The sequence below is a fragment of the Rhinolophus sinicus genome, chromosome 1, assembly GCF_057876585.1.
Source record: "Rhinolophus sinicus isolate RSI-liver-muscle chromosome 1, RSI-T2T, whole genome shotgun sequence".
Taxonomy (NCBI): Eukaryota; Metazoa; Chordata; class Mammalia; order Chiroptera; family Rhinolophidae; genus Rhinolophus; species Rhinolophus sinicus.
In genome coordinates this window covers 46,221,413-46,240,409 of record NC_142501.1, presented here as the reverse complement: position 1 = coordinate 46,240,409, position 18,997 = coordinate 46,221,413, and the positions used below count along the sequence as shown (strand labels likewise).

At 33.4% G+C, this 18,997-nt stretch overlaps 1 protein-coding gene across 6 annotated transcripts in view; it reads right to left on the bottom strand.

Moving 5' to 3' along the window:
• CNTN1 (contactin 1) overlaps window positions 1-18,997 on the bottom strand; it is a 289,420-nt gene that overhangs the window by 89,351 nt on the left and 181,072 nt on the right. For all 6 annotated transcript variants that reach the window (XM_019756346.3, XM_019756344.3, XM_074325831.2 and 3 more), the window contains 5 exons: window positions 17,188-17,312; window positions 16,396-16,513; window positions 13,300-13,450; window positions 11,342-11,469; window positions 10,861-11,036 (listed from right to left, as the gene is read on the bottom strand). In XM_019756346.3, coding sequence (XP_019611905.1) covers window positions 10,861-11,036; window positions 11,342-11,469; window positions 13,300-13,450; window positions 16,396-16,513; window positions 17,188-17,312 — 698 coding nt within the window. The remainder of the gene's footprint in view (window positions 1-10,860; window positions 11,037-11,341; window positions 11,470-13,299; window positions 13,451-16,395; window positions 16,514-17,187; window positions 17,313-18,997) is intronic.

The following is an 18,997-nucleotide window of genomic DNA, read 5'->3' as shown; positions in this document are numbered from 1 at the left end:
AAAGGTAATCCATATGTTTTTCTTTTGCCTGGATATCTTGCGACATAATGGTCAATCTAATAATGTGATTTCAGGTAGGAGTTAGCCATACCTGTATGGTTTTACAGCAGGGTCTGGCCAAGGCAGAAAGACCAACACTGGGACTCAAGGTAGGGGCTTTGAGTCATGTGGTATTAGTCAACCTCGAGACTGAGATTAACCATTTGGGTAATCAATAATTACGCCTATGTAAGTAAGCCCCAACAATATTTCTGAACACCAAAGCTCAGGTGAGCTTCCCTGGTTGGCAATACTCTGTGAGTATCGCTACACACCAAAGCTGTAATGCATCTTGACTCCACGGGGAGAGAACAATGGAAGCTCTGTGTTTGCTACTTCTCCTGGACTCTGCCCTACGCACTTCTTCCCTAGACTGATTTTAATTTGTATGCTTTTCCTACAAAAAAATATATATATATATAACCATGAGTATAATAGCTTTCAGGGAGTTCTGTGAGTGCCTTCCAGCAAATCAAAACTGAGGGTGGTTTTGGCAACCCCTGGAACGTGTAGTTGGTTTCAGAAGTGAAGATGATCATGGGGACTGTGCCCAACTTTGTACTTGGCCTAACTCCTCATACCATGCTAAACAGCATTCTAAGAGAGGAGGTAAAGAAACGTTATTTTATTAGTTATAACTCTTTTTTACAAAAATAGTTGAAGAAAAGAGAGTAAAATTGTATTATAGGAAAGGTAATAATAAAAGAATTTTTCTTGAGCTATCATCAAGGCGAATTGGCACGTATTGCTGAGTAATTCTCTGGTGGAAAAAATATAAAATAATTACGGTAAAATCAAATAATTTAAACACTATATATATTTGTAAAACAGATTGCTTTAATGTACTTTGACATCCTTAACAGCACTGCACTTTGATATTAGATACTCATTATTGGAAAGATATTAAGTAAAATATTTTCAAATTATTATAATAGCTATATCTGTGAAAGAATTATGTTTGCATAAACATAAAAAGCACTTAGTTATATTATGTGCTTTCATTATGTGAACTCACTATGTTGGTTGCTTCATGTGTCTAAATGAAAGATAATCCTATTGCTAAACTCCTACTGTTTCAATGAGCTATGTGATCAGATTGGAATAAAAAAACACTTCAGAAATTTAAAATGTTTTTATGCAATATTAAAATTAAAAAATTGAGGGAATAAAAATAATATAAAAATAAACAAGTTGTGACATTGTAATTGCCCTTTGCACATTTCTTTTTTGTATGCTATAGTCCTAAAATTCTCTTTTTGTTAATGAAATCACTATCCTTTTTCCCCCAAAACTCTCAGTTTGAGACATATTGCTGTTTACTTGTTTTATTCTGAGAGTAATAATGGGTCATTCTTTTTACATTTTTCACATGTAATGAAAAACACAAACTATTTTATGTCAAAATATTTTATTGAATTTATACTTAATCTTCAGAGTGAACTCTCTCAAAACTCTTAAACTATTTCAAAAGTTTAATGCTAAACTCATTTTAAAAGTCAGCTTCTTTTTAAACATGAGGACTTAGGTGGATAATGATAGGCCTACTTGTATGAAGCAATAATAAGTGACTTGAACATTTATTCTCATTTGCTCTATATTTGGTGAAGGTGTGGCATTGAAATGCTTCAGAAGGAAAGCAAAGGAAAAATATACTATATCACTTCCAATATAGTTTTATATGTATAAAAGCTTTCCTGAAGTTTTTATAAATGGTACCAGCACTTTTTATACCTCAGGAGAAGCTGAGGTTCTCCGTGGTCGACAGAAAGCTTACAAAGCAAGTAAAGATCATGGACCTCAGCACATTCTGGCCACAAATTAGATACGAATGCTCTCTATATTTTCACTAAAAACCACAGCTTGGCTGAATTACAAAATACTTCCCTTCAGATGAGGAGAGTTGAATCACATACTGGAAATTGTGATAGCACAGCTCAGGGATGTTCCAAAGTGTATATGTGGTTTACCACTTAGAAATTTCCCAAGTTTAAATCAAAAGACTTCCCAAATATAAATACCCATTTCTTCCTTCCCCCTCCACCATGAACTAACTCTGAAAAATCATTCCTGCAGTATAAATGACTCTGAATAACTAAGTTGTAGTAACAAATTGAAATAATCATAATGAACAAAGCAATACAGTACAAATATGGTACATACAAGGTCTAGATAAAGCATAGAGCTCATGATAGCAATATATCAGCAGAAACATCTCTTGTTCTGTTGAAGTTCAGAATGAAGACACAGATACAGGAGGTTGGAGGAAAGTATATCCTTTAAAGAGAATACTCTAGAAACTTATAAGCAAAAAATTATTATATATGTATGACATGTTATATCCACAAAAACGAATTTTTATTTTCTTTTTTACTTTTGGTTTATTAGGTTAAAGAAGAAATAAGTGTAGTAAATGCATCATATGCAATAGCAAACTTTAACATCACCATCACTAACACAACTAACAGCAAATATTTAGTGAAGTGTTTTTAGGTGCCAGGAACAGTTATAAATACTTTACATGTATAAACTCACTTGCTCTTACCAACAGCCTTGTGCAATGTTTTTAACTATCTTTAACTGTATTTTACAGATGAGGGAGCAATACACTAAAACTATAATCACTACCACCAGTACTGTTGCGATTAATAGGCTACTACTACTGCTGCTACTAATGTCAGTGTGTTATGTGTCATTGAGTCAGCTCTGATCCCCGGTGACTCTATGAATGGGTGGTGTTCACACTGTCCTGTCCTCAACAATCTGCTCAGTTCCTGTAGGCTCAAGCCTATGGGCTTCTTTTCTGGAGTCAATCCATCCCATATTTGGTTTTCCTCTTTTCCTGCCTCCTTCTATTTTTTCCCCGGCATTATTGTGTTTTCCAAAGAACCCTACCCAAAATTATTGAAATAAATAACTTACCAGAGATAGATGGGATACCAGTAGAATGATTTCAAGACACACACACTTAATTTGTTAAAATCCTACCATGAATATGTTAACAAACATGGAAAACGAAACAATTGCCTACAGATTGGAAACATCCAATGCCCATCCCAGTTTTCAAGAAAGGAGTTGCCAAAGAGCAATTCGAGGACTACTGTCCTAATTTCCCATGAAGTAAAATGACTGACACTCAGGGGAGGCATCAAAGGGTTCTACCTTATGTGGAGCCAGAAATGTTGGATGTTCAAGCTGCTACAAATACTGCTAAAACTGCTACTACTTCTACTATTGCAACTGCCATGGTTGTCACTACTATGAAACTTCTGTTAATACCTGATCTAATTAAATGCCTTTTAGATATCTGTCAATGTGCTAGCTACTTTACATACATTTTCTTATTTGATTTTCATAATACTTAGGGAGATGCTATTAATATTTCCATTTTGGAGAGAAGGAATTTGAGATTTTGAGTTAAGCTAGTGGTAGAATGCTTAATAGTTAATATGCAGTCCTGGTTTTACAAGGTCAAGCTATTTCCAAAGTAATGCTTTACAGATCAAACAATAGGATTTAAGTTCATAGTTTGGTAGGTAAAAGTGGTTACTTTCTCATAGCAGGAAGAATACTGTATGGTATTATTTTTATTTAATTTTTTAATGTTTAACCTATTTAAATGTTCAAACATAAGAATATAGAAATAATATTACAATGACCACCTGGATACCAACCAATTAGATTCAATAACTGGAAACTTCCTGCCATATTTGCTTTATCTAATTATCTAGATAGCTAGTTCTTTCTTTCCTTTTCCTTATCTGTCTATTGTTGAATCTTTTAATAAAAATCACTGATGTCATCATACTCCATTCCCCAAAACATAATACTGAATCTGTAAGTAAGGTCATTCTCTTACATAATCACATAACCATATTCACACATAATTGACACTAACTTCCTAATATTATCTAATATCCAAGTTAGTGTTATTTTAAGTAACGCATCAGCATTAGGATGTAATGTAAAAAATTAAATATATATATGACTTAAAAACTTATGAAAATGAAATGTTATTGGAAATATAAAAACTTAAATAAATTAGGGAAGTGGTCGAGAATAATTATTAAGACCACATCCAGTATTTATAGAACCAATGGAAATGTTGAACATCCCTAAATTTGACTGTTTTGATGGTTCAAGGGTCCAATTTTGATAAACTGACTCACTTTAAATTAAAACTCAAAAAGAAGAAAATTTTCTTGAGGTCTTTGGTAAGCATTTTGAATCATGGACAAAAACATCAAAGCTTTGGATTTAGAACATATGTTTTTAGAGTTGAAAGAAAACTTGAATATCATTTAATTCATATGGTTCTCAGATTGGTCCCCATTAGCCTCAGGGTTCTAAAGATCTTCATGGACCACTTGATAAAAGGAAAGGATCAGGTATTTTCTTGTTTGTTTGCTTTTTGTTTTGTGAGAGGCTGTGTGGTTAGGGCTTTTGGCGATGTATTATAGCCTCCTACACATGCACATGCATACGCACTCAATTTCTTCAATCAAGACAACCTGACCTTTGTTGTTTTTATTTTTGGGAGTCTGATTTAAATTTTCTTGGCAAGAAGGAGTCTGCTGCTAACAACTTTTTGTTGTTGTTTTTCAAAACTTCTGATGTAGCCCAACTTCCTCATGTAACAGATAAGAAGCCTGAGGCTCAGACAGAGTAACTGTTTTGCCCAAACTCACATAACTTTTCAAACCAGAACAAAAATCCAGATCTTTAGATAGTGTTCTGTTCTTAAAACCAAACTGAAAAAATTAGGTAGTTTTTTTTTTGTTTTTTTTTTGGGGGGGGGGAATAGCACAGATAATGATGAAATAGTAAGTACATTGTTAGTGTTATTTCAGAAATAAAACATGAAAGTTCACAATGTAAAACATTAAAATTCTTAAGACACCAAAGTTTACATGCTAATTTCCCCTCTTTTTTTAACTACTTACTGCATTTTGCAAGCATAAGGAGCCAGAATAATTACTGCTAGGCAAGGAGAATGCAAGTTCTATGTAAAACAAATGGGTCTTTAATTTTTGAAGCACTTTAGAGATTCCTCCAAGCTAATATATCTCTGAAGAACAACTTTCTGCTATGTCTTAGTGACATTTACTTAGCATTTTCATGAACAAATGCTTACTAAGAACTAGACTATGGGACGCTGTACTAGAGAGTAACTTCTGCTCACATGGTCTTTACACGAGAAGTGTGATGATCTACAGAAGCTAACCCAAGTATAGACACATCAAGTAAATATCGACACCTACCTCCTTGTTTATTGATGTAAAGAGCAAATAAAAAACAATAGTTAAGTATAACTAAAGGTTATTAGGGCAGTGAAAGGGAGGCCGAAAAAGTCATATGTTCAAATAGACATGCAAACAGAGAGGTATGACAGAATTCTCTACCTCTTTTCCAATTAATTACTGATAAGGGCAGAGAAAAAATTTAGCCAGAAGTAGAATGCCTGTGGGAGTTTTGTGTGAGTCCCAGTATTATGCCAGGGGAATAGGTATATTTTACATATTTCTCTGTTTCTTCCACTGCTCATCAAAATCTACGACACTGAAATTCACAAAACACATGAAACCTATCCTCTACGCATACTATTTTGGAAAATGTTTAATCCTTTGTTTGTTTGTTTGTTTAGTCTTCAGCACTTTCATCTGCTCAGAATAATATAACTTCTCTTTGTTTCTAACACATCATGCTTAAAACCATTCACTGGTCAGTCCATTTATTCCTAAATCTCTTTTTTATCTGCCTCGAGAGGAGTGTTTCTCAATCTTGGCACTTTTGACAATTTGGACCAGATAATTCTCTCTTGTGGGGCAATATCCTGAGCATTAGAGGATGTTTAGCAGCACCTGTGCTAAACTGATGCCCATAATACACAGCCCTCCTCCAACCACCCTGCAGTTGTGACAAACAAAAACGTCTCCACACACGTTTCCTAGGAAGAAAAATGGATCGCTATTTAAAACCACTACTCTAGGGCTTCTATCATCACTGTGCCTGCTGGTCCCCTGTTCTGCTTTCTTCAGCTCTAATTTGACCTTTGCCTTGGTCAGGATTATTAACCAACCCACCTTTCCTCCTCCAAAAAGTTGCCTCAATAACTCTGGACAATCTTCACCTTCTCATTCAACAGTGAGCAGACAAACAGTGAGATTGAAAACAAAATGACTTCTGTTTTATTATTATTTCTCTATCTCTCTTTGCATGTCTTGCATAAACAAAATTTCCGTTCAAGTTCATAACAGGCTGTAGTATGGAATACATGTGCCTCATAGTTAACATATTTTTGTGACATGTTCAGTATAATTAATATTTTCTTTTAAAAAAGAAAACTATCCTTAGGGTAAGAAATCTGTCTTCTTTTGTTATGAATGGTGTCAATAGAGTCAGAACAAATGCATGTCCACATACTTGCAAACACACACATATACCTACCTAGCTAAAGGGGATCATTAATAATCGCCTAGAGCTTTGTAGTTAGACTGCCTGAGACTCTATAGACTTGATTTACAATGTATTGCAAAGGTAGCTAATACTATAGGAAAAATAAAGTAACTTGGAGTGAACATAAAAGGCTCATTAAACAAGATTCTAGGAGAAATTCTGAGCTGAACAGTACCGTCTTGTAATGGTTCAAAAAATGGGAGGGAGTTACCGAAATAGATACAGACATGCACATTAACCAACAGATTACAAATGGAAGTGCTAAAGAGCACGGGGGAAGCGGCAGTCAGACCACCTGCTTTCAACCCTTCCCTCTGCAATGAGCAAGTTGCAAGTACCTTTGGGCAAGTTACTAAACCTTTCTAATCCTTATTTTCCTCACTTCAAAAATAGAGAAACATAACAATAATATGTGTTCCCTAGAGGAGTACTATGAAGATAAACTGAGAAATACATGAAAAAACAGTTAAACCAATGCTGGTCAAACAGTAAGGACTCAATAACTGTTGACTGTTTATAACCTCTCCATTGCCCTTAGCAAGTAAATACAGAGACTTTTAATTTCAGAGCAGTATCCAGTACAGCAGGCAGTGCAAAAATTAAATTATGAAAAATGAGATCTGTAAAAAAAAACAAAACCATTATCTGGCAAAAGCTTTTGGAACTTTCAGTGGGGAATAATTACTCTATTATAACGAATATTAATAATAATCACTTATAATCTGCCAGATCTTGTGCCAAGAACTTCTAGGCATGCTCTTATTGAATCCTCACAAAAATGCTATGAAGTAATAGTTTCCCAAACCCAATGAAGTAACCTGAATGAAGTAAGTGAATTATTATTCATTTTGTTCAGAAGGGGAAATTTGAGGCTTAGAGAAATTTAATAACAGACTCAGAGTCATGGAATGAATAAGAAGTGAAAAAAAATGGAGCCTAGAGTCCAGGTCTGGTTGTAGCACAGCCTCCAAACATTTCATATGGTATTTGTGAATTCAAAACAGACAGAAAATGACTCAAAGAGATGTCAAAAGTTAGGTGGCTATTCTTTATATGGTTCCCAATTATATTTATATAATTATCAGGTAAACAGTAACGATACATTTTTGAAGATGTGCATTTCTTTTAAGAATTTATAAAAAATTTAAAATCACTTATAATCACAATCTTAGACATAAGTATATAAGAAAATGTGTTTGTTTAATTTCATAAACCATATTCCACATTGTGAAATTTAAAACCTTATGCAAGGTTGCCACAGGGTGGTCAAACTCAAGAATAGCAAGCTAAAATTGAAGCATACCTGATTACTGAATAAAATTTCTTATTAAAACTAAATTGGGAAATAAAAACAGGCTCTTGAAATAAAAAGTTTACATTTTAAATTCTATATTCTCTCATTTATTAGAGCATCTGATATTAATTTTAGCAATTAAAATTATTAAATTATAATGGTGATAATGACATCAGTTTTATCATTGTGATAGCTACCAAAACATTTATATCTGAAACTTTAAACTCATGGAGTGCCTCTGATTTATTTTGGATCAGTGCCTGTGTTTGTCTTATCCAGTGCTTTATCCACCCTAATGTCTATAACCTTTCCTGACTTGTGGTATGTGCTCAGTACAATATTTTTAAATGAACAAATGATATTCGATTCTTGAAATGTTGCCAGAATTAAATATCAAATATTATTTACGTAATCCAAAAAAGTATATACTGACATATTTTCCTATGCAACTTGAATAACAGATAAGGAACATGCAGCCAGCAATGTTCCTTCCTTTGAATTTGCTGTCCTCAATACCTGCTATCCACATTATGTTTTCACTCACTAAGCTTTAGGTAGCAAGAGCCCAGAAGCAATTACTATTAGGACTATCCTCCAAAAGGTGGATCAAACACATACGGTGATTTTACTCAAATTCTGTGTCATACGTTTAGCACTGAAGTCTGACTTTGAAGTCTGCCTTAAAAGAGAAGGAAGACTCGAGGGAAAGCTTTATAGGTTTCTTAGGTTCAAAAGATGGAATTAAGTTTAATAACCTATTTTAAAATAAATATTCTTATCTTCTTTTTCTCTTTTGGTGTTTAGAGAATTGAATCCATCTGTCCATCTACAAGGTGCCAAAGATGTGCAATTGATATTTTTGGTCAATTAAGTTTCATGTTTAGCCAATGAGTATATTTTCTACCACTCATAGATCATTATTTGGTGAACTGAGCTGAAACCTAAGTTGGTAAGTCCAGACAATGGGCCTGAAGTTAGGAATCTGCTCTGAATTAGCTGAAGGGCAAATACATGAACATCTGTGTCTATCTGTCCAAAGGGAGAAAGTACAGTAAGTGATGGTCAAAATATTTTACATTTTTATGATCTAATTTACTATTTGTATCTTAATTAATTAGTATTCTAGTAATTCTAGTATCCTAGCATTCTCTTTTCTCTTTCTCCCTCTCTCCCTTTCTTCCTTAATTTCTTTTTTTGAAATGTTTATTTACATCAACCAACACAACATAACTATTATTTTAAAGAACATAAAGAAGCTTCACATACGAAGTTTCAGCTTCATTTAGGGCAATTTATACCCCAAAATCTATTTACTTAAACTTCACTGCAGCTATTAACTACTTATATAAACTACGGTTGTCATATTTTTGGAATTCCATTTGTAACACCAAGGAACTGAGCAAATTGAAGTTTATTTTTAAAAATAAGATTACTGTCTCACTTCATCTTTTCTTAAAATAAGTAAAAACTGAGTGCTATTTGCTTTTCTTGCAAAACAAAACACAATGTGAAGAAATTATTAAACATAGTATCAATTTTACTAGTGTTGGGCATAGTTATGATTAAGCATATCAAAATAGTTTCAGATACACAAGGAAAAAAATATCATGTGGATTAATGTTAAAATAGTTTCCTGCCAATTCCCAGTTGTTATTTTTTAAAGTAAGTTTAGTTCAGAAACTGAAAGATAATCGGTGGGTTTACTATAAATTGACAGTTATAGCTAAATCTGTTAGATTAAAAAGAAAGCAAATGGAATTACACTTAACATATGGAAGGCATAAACGTTGATGCTGCAACAATAGTTATTCTATGAATCATCTAATAAAAATTTAAGAAGAAATGTCTCCATCTAGTTAAAATCAGTCTTACACAATCTGACTTAAAAGCTTGTTTTGGATTTTTAAAGTGGAAATTCTAGAAGGATTTTTTTGAAAGAGTTAGACTATTTGAAAACAGGATATTATTATAATGTGTACATACCAATCTCTAGATTTCATAGGACTTTAAAAACTTTAAATATATCACTCAGAATTAACTCAAATTCAAACTTTTACTGCCATATTCATAATTGAGTTCTAAAATTAAAGTTTTCTTAACTAAGCATATATTCTATGTAGGGCTTTATGTTCCTAAACAGTCATACTTGTAAAGAAAACTGTAATGAGCAGTACTCAATTTGCCTTTTAAATACACTGTAAACTAGACAGCCCTATTAATGCACCACGGTGTTTCTAGGCAAGTTGCTATTCTTGCATTACTTCCTAGTCTTTTCCTCTATTTTCTTTATTTCTACACAAACACATCACTATGGTTAATTATAAGACTTGTTAAGAATATTCTATTCTTAAAATAAAACACAGTCATTTAACCCTTTTCAAATCACATGGACTTGTTTTCCAAACCTCCACATATATAATATACATATACAGAGGGTGCCAAAAAAGGTATACACATTTTAAGAAAGAAAAAAATCTGTACTAAAACTACTCTGATGGTAACCACTTTGAGCACCTCTTGCAACTGCAGAAATCAATTGTGACTTGATTTCATCTTTTGTTGTCGGTATATATTGAGTATTACAATTTTAATACAGTTTTTTCCTTTCTTAAAATGTGTATACATTTTTTGGCACCCTCTGTGCATGCGCGCGCATGTGCGTGTGTGTGTGTGTTTTCTATTTATTACCCTCAAAGGATAAAACAAATGTCTTAATCATTCTAATGAAGGGGAAGTTCTACGCTCTTACTTCATTTAAAGTTAATGTGAAGGCACTAGAACTGAAGAGTACAGATATACTGGGGTATAGTATGTCAATATAAAAATTATATTCTAATTAAGGGGGAAATGGAACTAAAGCACAAAAAATATTTATTTATTAATATCTCTACCCAAATCCTTAGGGCTGGCCATTTTTTAGAAAGGTTCAGGAGTACTATAATTAATATAAAGAGACTCATGAAAAGCACTTTTTGTCTTTCGGTCTCATGTATATGATTATACTAACAGAAGTTGCAGTGCAGACGCGTAGGGGTCACTGGGGATGTTAGTAAGATGAAACTTTAAACACATACCATAAAATTCCGCTGGTAATGTATGTTCTCTTTGTTAAAATCGATCACATAGCCATTGAATGACCAAACAAATGTGAGATCCAGGGCAGGATCAAAGGAAGCAGCACATTGCATGGTGGCATTTTCTCCGACAGTAATATCAGCATTAATTGGGGCCAATATAATTCGCGTGGGATCTGTACATTTTTAAATAAAGGAGTAAAGCACAATTCAAGAACATGAGATACCATATTACCTGGTACATAAAAAGAATAAAAATCAATATATGTTGATTTCTCTGTGCAGTGTAATAAGATGTTTTCAAATTCAAATTCCAGGAAATATTTAATCAAGAGATGTGCCCAGAAGACTTTTGAAATGGAAACATCAATATGTGCACTGCCTTAGAAACTTAGCACAGAATCACATTTCTTATAGTACAATAGAAATTCAACAATGTCAAACTAAAAAACAAAACAAATTTAATCAAATGCTTTTTTACCTGTGATAACAAGAGTCCCAGTGCTATTAGCCTTCCCTCTATTATTTTCTGCAAAGCATGTATAGATACCACCATCATTCCTTGTAATGTTATTGATTTCCAAGCTGCCATCTTCCCAAATCAGTGTTCTATTGAAATGAAAAAAAAATTCATAAAATTAACTTAATAAAATACTTTATTATTCTTTGTCTCAGTTAACAACATTAATATCTTTTGAATAGTACCTTTTACACAAATTAGTTGACAGTAAGATTTTTTAAGACAAAGCATTGTAGCCTTTGTTTATACTAAGTTTCCTCAGCATTTACAAGTTTTAGAAAGCCACCTTTTTCTTGGACTATTGCAGTAATTTCTAACCAGCCTAATGCTTTTACCCTTGCCTTCTCATAGTCTCTTTTCCTCATGCCAACCAGACATGAAGATGTAAGTGACATAAGTCATATCATGTCACACTTCTGCTCAGTGATGTCACTCCACAGCTCTAACCCCTCCAGTGACTTTCCATCTCACGCATAGTAAAAACCATAGTCCTTTGATTACTCTTTAGGGCCGGAACAATTTCACAATTTGTTCCTCACATCCTTCAGGTTTTTGCACAGTGGCACGTTCAGTAACGTTTTGACTGATAATCCAGTTAGTATTGCATGCATGCATGCTCACGTGCACTCACACACACCACTGTCTTGGTGTTCCCCATCCTATCCTTCTTCCCTGGTTCTTATTCCTAATAACCTATATCATCTGACATACTTCAGTTTTACTAGTTTATCTATTGCTCCATTAGCTGATAACATCCTTATGTCAGGAATTTGTATCTGCTTTTATGGGGCCATGTCTCCAACTGGAAATATATCCGTTAACTCATTCATTTCATTTATTAGGAAAAAAAAAAATCTCTGTGTGCCAGGAACTCATTAAGTAGTGAGATACTGTCACTGAGTAAGTATTCAATCAACCATTTTTTGAATGATTGAGTGACATTAAGTTTAACTGGACCACGTGGTCTTCCATATGCCATCATAAAATGACTTTAAAGTTTATGTGACAGTCAGCTTGAACCAGTCACAGTCTTGAAAGAACTGAGCCCCGGTCTCGCAGAAATGTGACCTCAAGACTTCAACTGAGACTTTGAAGTGACGATAGACTGTCATTTCCACGGCTACAAAGAAATACAAACATTGATTTCAGTTCCTGCATTCCTTAGGAATCCTATCTTCTGCCTAGGGTCCTTTGTACATGCTGTTCTCACAGCCTGGAATATTTCCTGCTTCCCCACCTTCACATCCCATTCCTCCTACTTCCCATCCTCACTTCCTGTCCACACTTTAGTTCTCAATATAACCAAAACTTCTAAGAAATATACAGAAAGCATTCAGTGTGGCTTTTATATAAACAATCTATGCAAGCCACATGCTTTTTGCTCTGCCTCAAAGCCAAGAAAACATCAGTAGATGTTTTAGTGTATAGGTCATCGGTAGATGACCTATAGGAACGTGAGAAGTTCCTGTTCACTCTAGAAGATGGGAAGAGGTAATTTGTACTTTGAAGTCATCTTTTCATTTTCTTACTAAAATATTTAATAGGCTAATTGCATAAAATTAAGTTAAATGTCACTAGATATAGATGACCTTGTTAGGGGAAAAATAAGTTAAAGAGAACGATCCTATTTTATTTCTCAGTATTCATGATTCCTGTGGCTTTGGGCAATTTACCAAAATTCTCTGAGCTTTAATTTTCTAAATTACTTATAAATTATAGAAACCTAAAAATTAAATACTTATTATGATAGATACTGAGAGTGATGGGTAAGTATTTCTGTTCATCTTGAAACTATATAGTATCTTCTGTGGAGAAAATTTGGAATGAACAACATGTACATTATTAGTAAGAAAACAACTCTATAAAATAAAGTTTCCCAAACAGTGAATTCCAATTGGATTTCCTGTTTCTGAACTGACCTGCTGCCATTGACCAGCCACTCTGTCCCTTTACTCCATGAAAACTTTGGTTTAGGTGCAGCTTTAGGTTTGCATTCAATTATAACCCTGCCTCCTTTAGCAGCCAGGATCTTCTTCTTCATAGGATTCATTTCAAAAGTTGGAGCCAAAGCTAAAAGGAAATGAAATATTATTTTTCTCTTTTGCTAAAAAAGAAAAAATATATATATATTCTATACATATTTTATTCCCTTTTGATTACCAATCAACATAAAAGTTTAATTTTGCCAAGTATTATCAGCTATGACCAACAGACATTCCAAATCTAATATGAATACCTTTTTATTTTATTTAATAACTTTATTGAGGTATATTTTACTTACCATAAAATCCACCAATTTTAAATGTACAATTCTTGGTAATAACTGGATTAATTATTTTAAGTTTCGGTTACAATCAAATGCTATATACATATTTATCTTGAAGGTAACATCTAATTCAATTGTTTTGACTAAATTGCACAAAGGAAGTAAAAGGCTAGAGGAAATTGAGCATCATTATTAATACTGACATATGGTCATAACCAGTACTCTCAACCACACTTTCAATGAACTGTCCCTAGTTTACAAATGAAAGAGTTGATATCTATTAAGTTTATATAATTTGCCGAAGGTGTCACAGGCAGTGTTAAATATCAGATGGGATTCACATTTAAATCTAGTTCCTTGTGATTTGCAAGCTTTTTCATTAAACAATATGATTTCTTCTTCATTATACAAACATTTATTGAGCACCAACTGTGTGCAGACACTATGAGATGCCAAAATAAACAGAATCCTGCCTTCTGGGCCTACCTACAAACAGCTATGGTAATGATGGATCCAATTAATTGAGGAGTGCATGATCTACCTGTAGCTTATTCTTACCTAAAGTACAGAAAAAAACAACTATGAAAACAGGATATAGAGTCTCATAAAATGTTACTCCACTGATGGCATGCCTTAACTCTCTTTGGGGTCTCCACATCTAGCTCATTTCTCAAGCTCCTTGTCTATTAACAAACTCTATAGGGATTCCATTCCTTTATTTCCACATATTCATCTCTAACTGTGTCCTTTCTGGAGTCTTTTTTTAGGTTTAAGCATGTCTTTATCCAGGTCTTGTCATCATCTGGTCCCAAGATTCTCAATTTTTGTCTGGGTGTTAAAATTATTTGAAGACCTTGATAAAAATGTTCATTTAGTAGGTCTGGAGTGCCTCTGAGACAAGGCACTTCTAACAAGCTCCCAAGTGTAGCTACTGTTTTTGCTCTGAGGAACATCTTTTTACAGCAAAGATTTAGTTTATTTCATTGTTCCTTTATTCTGAGTTTTGATAACTGACAATAAATAAATAACCAACCTGTGTTGTACACCAAACTCAGTGTCTCCTATTTTGTACAACAGTCTTAGTAAACACTGTGGGTGATATATTGTTTGTAAAATATAAAATTTAACAGGATTATATTTAAAAAGTCAAAATTCATCTATAAAATGAGACTTTTTTCTTCATTTTTAATGAAATAGTTGTTTTGGTAAGTTCATTTACATGACTTCATACTCATCTAATATTTGAATTTCTAGTGATAGAGAATCTAAGCTATGTTCCTATATATTTTAGAAGTAGGAAGGAATAGGGGACATTTTTCATGCCAATTAAGAAGAGGACATGCATTTTTCTGTCCTTTTTGTTCTTTACTGGGCTTATCAAAAGAGCAGTATCTGGTGTATAGTAAGTACTCAATAAATGTTTGGTGGATGAATAAATGAATTAACTAGACAACTAAGAAAAGGAGAGCGAGAAGCACTGTTTCTAAAGGTAATACACAAAAATAGATTGAGATTAATATAAAGATGATCAGGAACACTACTTTCAGGCTGAAAATGCCAAAATGGTTTGCTTGATTTCTACATTAATTGCCATTAAATGATTGAATGATTTTAAGTTTGAACATAGAGACTTTTCAGTCTGAGCTGCTGAATTTTCAGCATCACGCATTTTGGAATGTCTGATGATAAACAAGGAATTTGAACAGAAAATAGAAAGTTTGAATTTGGAAAAAATTTTGAACTCACCTTATATTTTCTCTAACAGTCAAAATGAATATCTTGCCCTTTATAGCAAGTATTATGGTATGAAGATTAAGCCTGGACATTTGCTTGATATCCAAATAAACTACATTAAATATATACCAAGGAATTTTGATTTTAAGAGAAAAGAAATGGGATATGATTTCCAACATTATAAGAGGCAGGGAAAATTAAAGTTAACAAGGCCTCAATTTTTTTAAAGATAGTTTTCATTAATACTTTCTCACAATTTATCTACTTTCCTTTCATATTATTTTAGCGTCACTACATTTGTAGCGATAGCAATGTTTTAAAGCATTTCCTTTTGGAGTAGCAAGAATAGAGTATCAGGGTAACTAAAAAGGAATGAATATAGGGCAGAGGTAAAGGGATGATTTTTGGACAGGAAAAGATATACTTCTTCCTCTGGGTAAAGCGATGAAAGAGCAAGTGTAGTAAAGATTTAAGTAGTTTCCAGTGAGGGGTGGGAAGTTGAAATATTCTATTTCAAACAGTTTTGATTTTCATGGAGAAGAAGTCAATATAAAAGTAGAAGTCAGGGTCGGGTAAGATATTTAAGAAATGCCCTGAAGGTTTTACACAGCAATTGTAGAGCATGAGATCTAGGGACTAAAGACTTCTCCTCTTCGGTGAGTCATGAGCATTGTGAAAGCATCAACTGTCACTACGTGATTTGGGGGCAATGTTTAGTCTACCAGCTGTCGAAGGGGACAAGATTTATAAAAAATGGCATGTGTAAAGTTTGCTTTTCCGTTTAAAAATAAAATAAACTATTATCCACAATGCTGCCTCAAATTTGTTTACTGTTCCTTAATGAAAGGAAAAAAATACAATGATATTCTATTCCAAACCACATTTTAAAAGTTTTTAATTTTAGCAATTCCAGAAAATAATGTGAAATCAAATATGATCTATAGATACCCTATGATCATTTATTAATGTGTTGCTTTCTTGCTGCATGATAACAGAAACTAGAAATGATACTGACCCAAGATCTTCAATTCTGCGTTTGCATAAATGGCTCCATATGTGTTTTCAGCTATGCACTGGTACATGCCAGCATTTTCAAAAGTCACGTCATATAGTCTCAATTCCCCTTTATGATACTGAAAAGAACACAAAGGAAAACACATTTCCTCAATAAACTTTAACAGATATGGTTTCATTTATGTATGAGCTTGGTTGTCGTTCCATTTAGATAGATTATATTGCCCCCACTGTTAACTAAGCCAAATAGAGTGGGATTTTCATGGCATGGGGAAGTAAAACCCACTTACCGAGCCCAGTGGCTCTTGTTCTATTCATCCTAGAGCTGAGAGTCCACCATTTTCCCTCTTGGCCCAGCTAGGAGATTACAGTGGGAAGGTAGAGAAAGACCCCACTGCTGCTACTTGTCCCCAGGGCTAAAGGTAGGACCTTGGCTCTTACCTCTGTTTCTGTGGGGTCAGGAAAACAGTGGCAAAAAAAAGAGGACAATATCAGGTATTGGAGATGGAAGAGTAACAAGAGGGTCAAAAAGTAGAACAAAGGAAAAAATAAGGAGAGAGAGAGTGAGAGAGAGAGAAGGTAGATATAAGATTGCAGAAAGGTGTTTAAGCTGAAAGAAGACATTTTATGTTCACTTTTCTGTTTGCTTTTTTTAGGAAACTTTTTTTTTTTTTAACTTCAGGGCCCAGGTACGCTTACTCTATAGAATCTCCTGCTAAATTCATCCTAGGATCACTCAGAAATGTTGCCTGAACATGGACTCAAGAACTGCAAAGCACATGAACGTACATACCGAATATCCATTTTTCAGCCACCGGATCGTAGGAATGGGCTTCCCTGTGGCAATACAAGGCCAATAGAGATCACTACCTATATCCACCTCTGTGTCATTGATATGTTCTACCCATTCAGGAAATGCTAAAAAGAAAAGAACATTGTAAATGTCAAATGATATTCTCAACGTTCATCATAATCTTGAATACGGATATTATATTCAGTTGACCTTCTTTACATCAGCTCTTGTGTGTACCATAAAATCAATGTTAGAGCCATTGCAACTGTATTTCCATAGGTCTGCAGGTTAATGTTATTCTACATTATTATAGTATGAGGTAATTATAATTTAATTCGTAATTATTTGTTTATTTGTGAACCATGGTATGTTAAAAAGCTAACGTGCAATAACAGTAAAATAATTTATATTTTTCTTGTAACATAAATCTTTCAAATTGACAAGATTTCAAAGAATTATGTCTTAACTGATTATACTATCTCTTCCCTTTTGGTATAAAGATTTAATTTTTTTCCACTCTTTCAGGTATATACTATTACACTATCTTTCTTTTGATGTAACTTTGGCTAGTAGCCACTGTAACATCTGTTACAGGACTAGAAAAATGACTTGGTCACTTAAATACACTTGATATATTAGAAACTATGTACAGTAGCTATGATTGGTGAAATCTATGCTTGAGTGAAATTGTTCTCAGCTTCATCAGTTGATCTTATCTACTGAGAGCTTAAAAAAAATGTTAGTGATTTCCGAAAAGAAAATAATATTTCTAGATAGTAAGCAAATAAACAATTTGGTAATCTTTTTTTGATTATTTAAGTTAAGTAGTCCAAATAGATATAGGTAAATAAATAAATATATAATGAAGGAGGTAGGAGAGAATCCTAAGTAGATGGTAATATGTAATTTTCTTTGAAAGTAACTTTAATTATATGTATTTTATGATCAAATTAACAAACATATCTTATAGAAAGAGTTTAATGTAGATAAATAACAATGAGCATAAAACATTGTTATGATGTCACCGAATCCCATCCACATTACATGTATGTATACATATGTATTTTTATAAAACATATAATTCAATATATTATTTTAACTTATTACATTGTGTCTGTAACATATAGTGATAATTTTTAAAATAAATATTGATAACTATGCTATGTTAATTGATAGAGATTTTATTTTGTGTACAACCTTGACAATACATAAAACAGGAACATCAGCACCACTCCTGCCTTCGCCTCACACAGGTGACACAGAGATGTCACGTTAAAAAAAATACAATAAGAAAAATAAATAATTGAATCAGCTTGACACAGTCTGCACATGATTTAATTATGTAACACTCTGGCTGTTTAATTAGACCAAACGATAAACTTAGCAAGCCTCATTAATAAAAAAGAAATAACAGTTCCCTTAAATTACGTCCTATAAATATGTGTTGTGTCAGCTTGTTTCTTTTGAGGAATTAGATATTAGACAGTTCAGAACTCTTCTGAGAACCTGGAGAATAGTTTTCTTAATGTGTTGAAAAAAAAACAACTAATATGTAAGCTCTAGAAACCAGATAGAGAATGGCAGCTTTATTTAAAAAATGTAAGAGATCCAACCAGAATTTTTCTCCCCTCAGGAGGCCACCTATGTATACTTGATTTTGTTGGGGTATTAGATATACAAGTCTGGAGTGTAGGGGAAATGTCTGGGTTAGAATTTTCAGGGTGTGGAGCGTATTTTAAAGTCATAATCATGAAGGATATAATAAAGGAAGTGTCTGAAATAGAAAAGAGGTTCAGAGCCCAAACCCTGA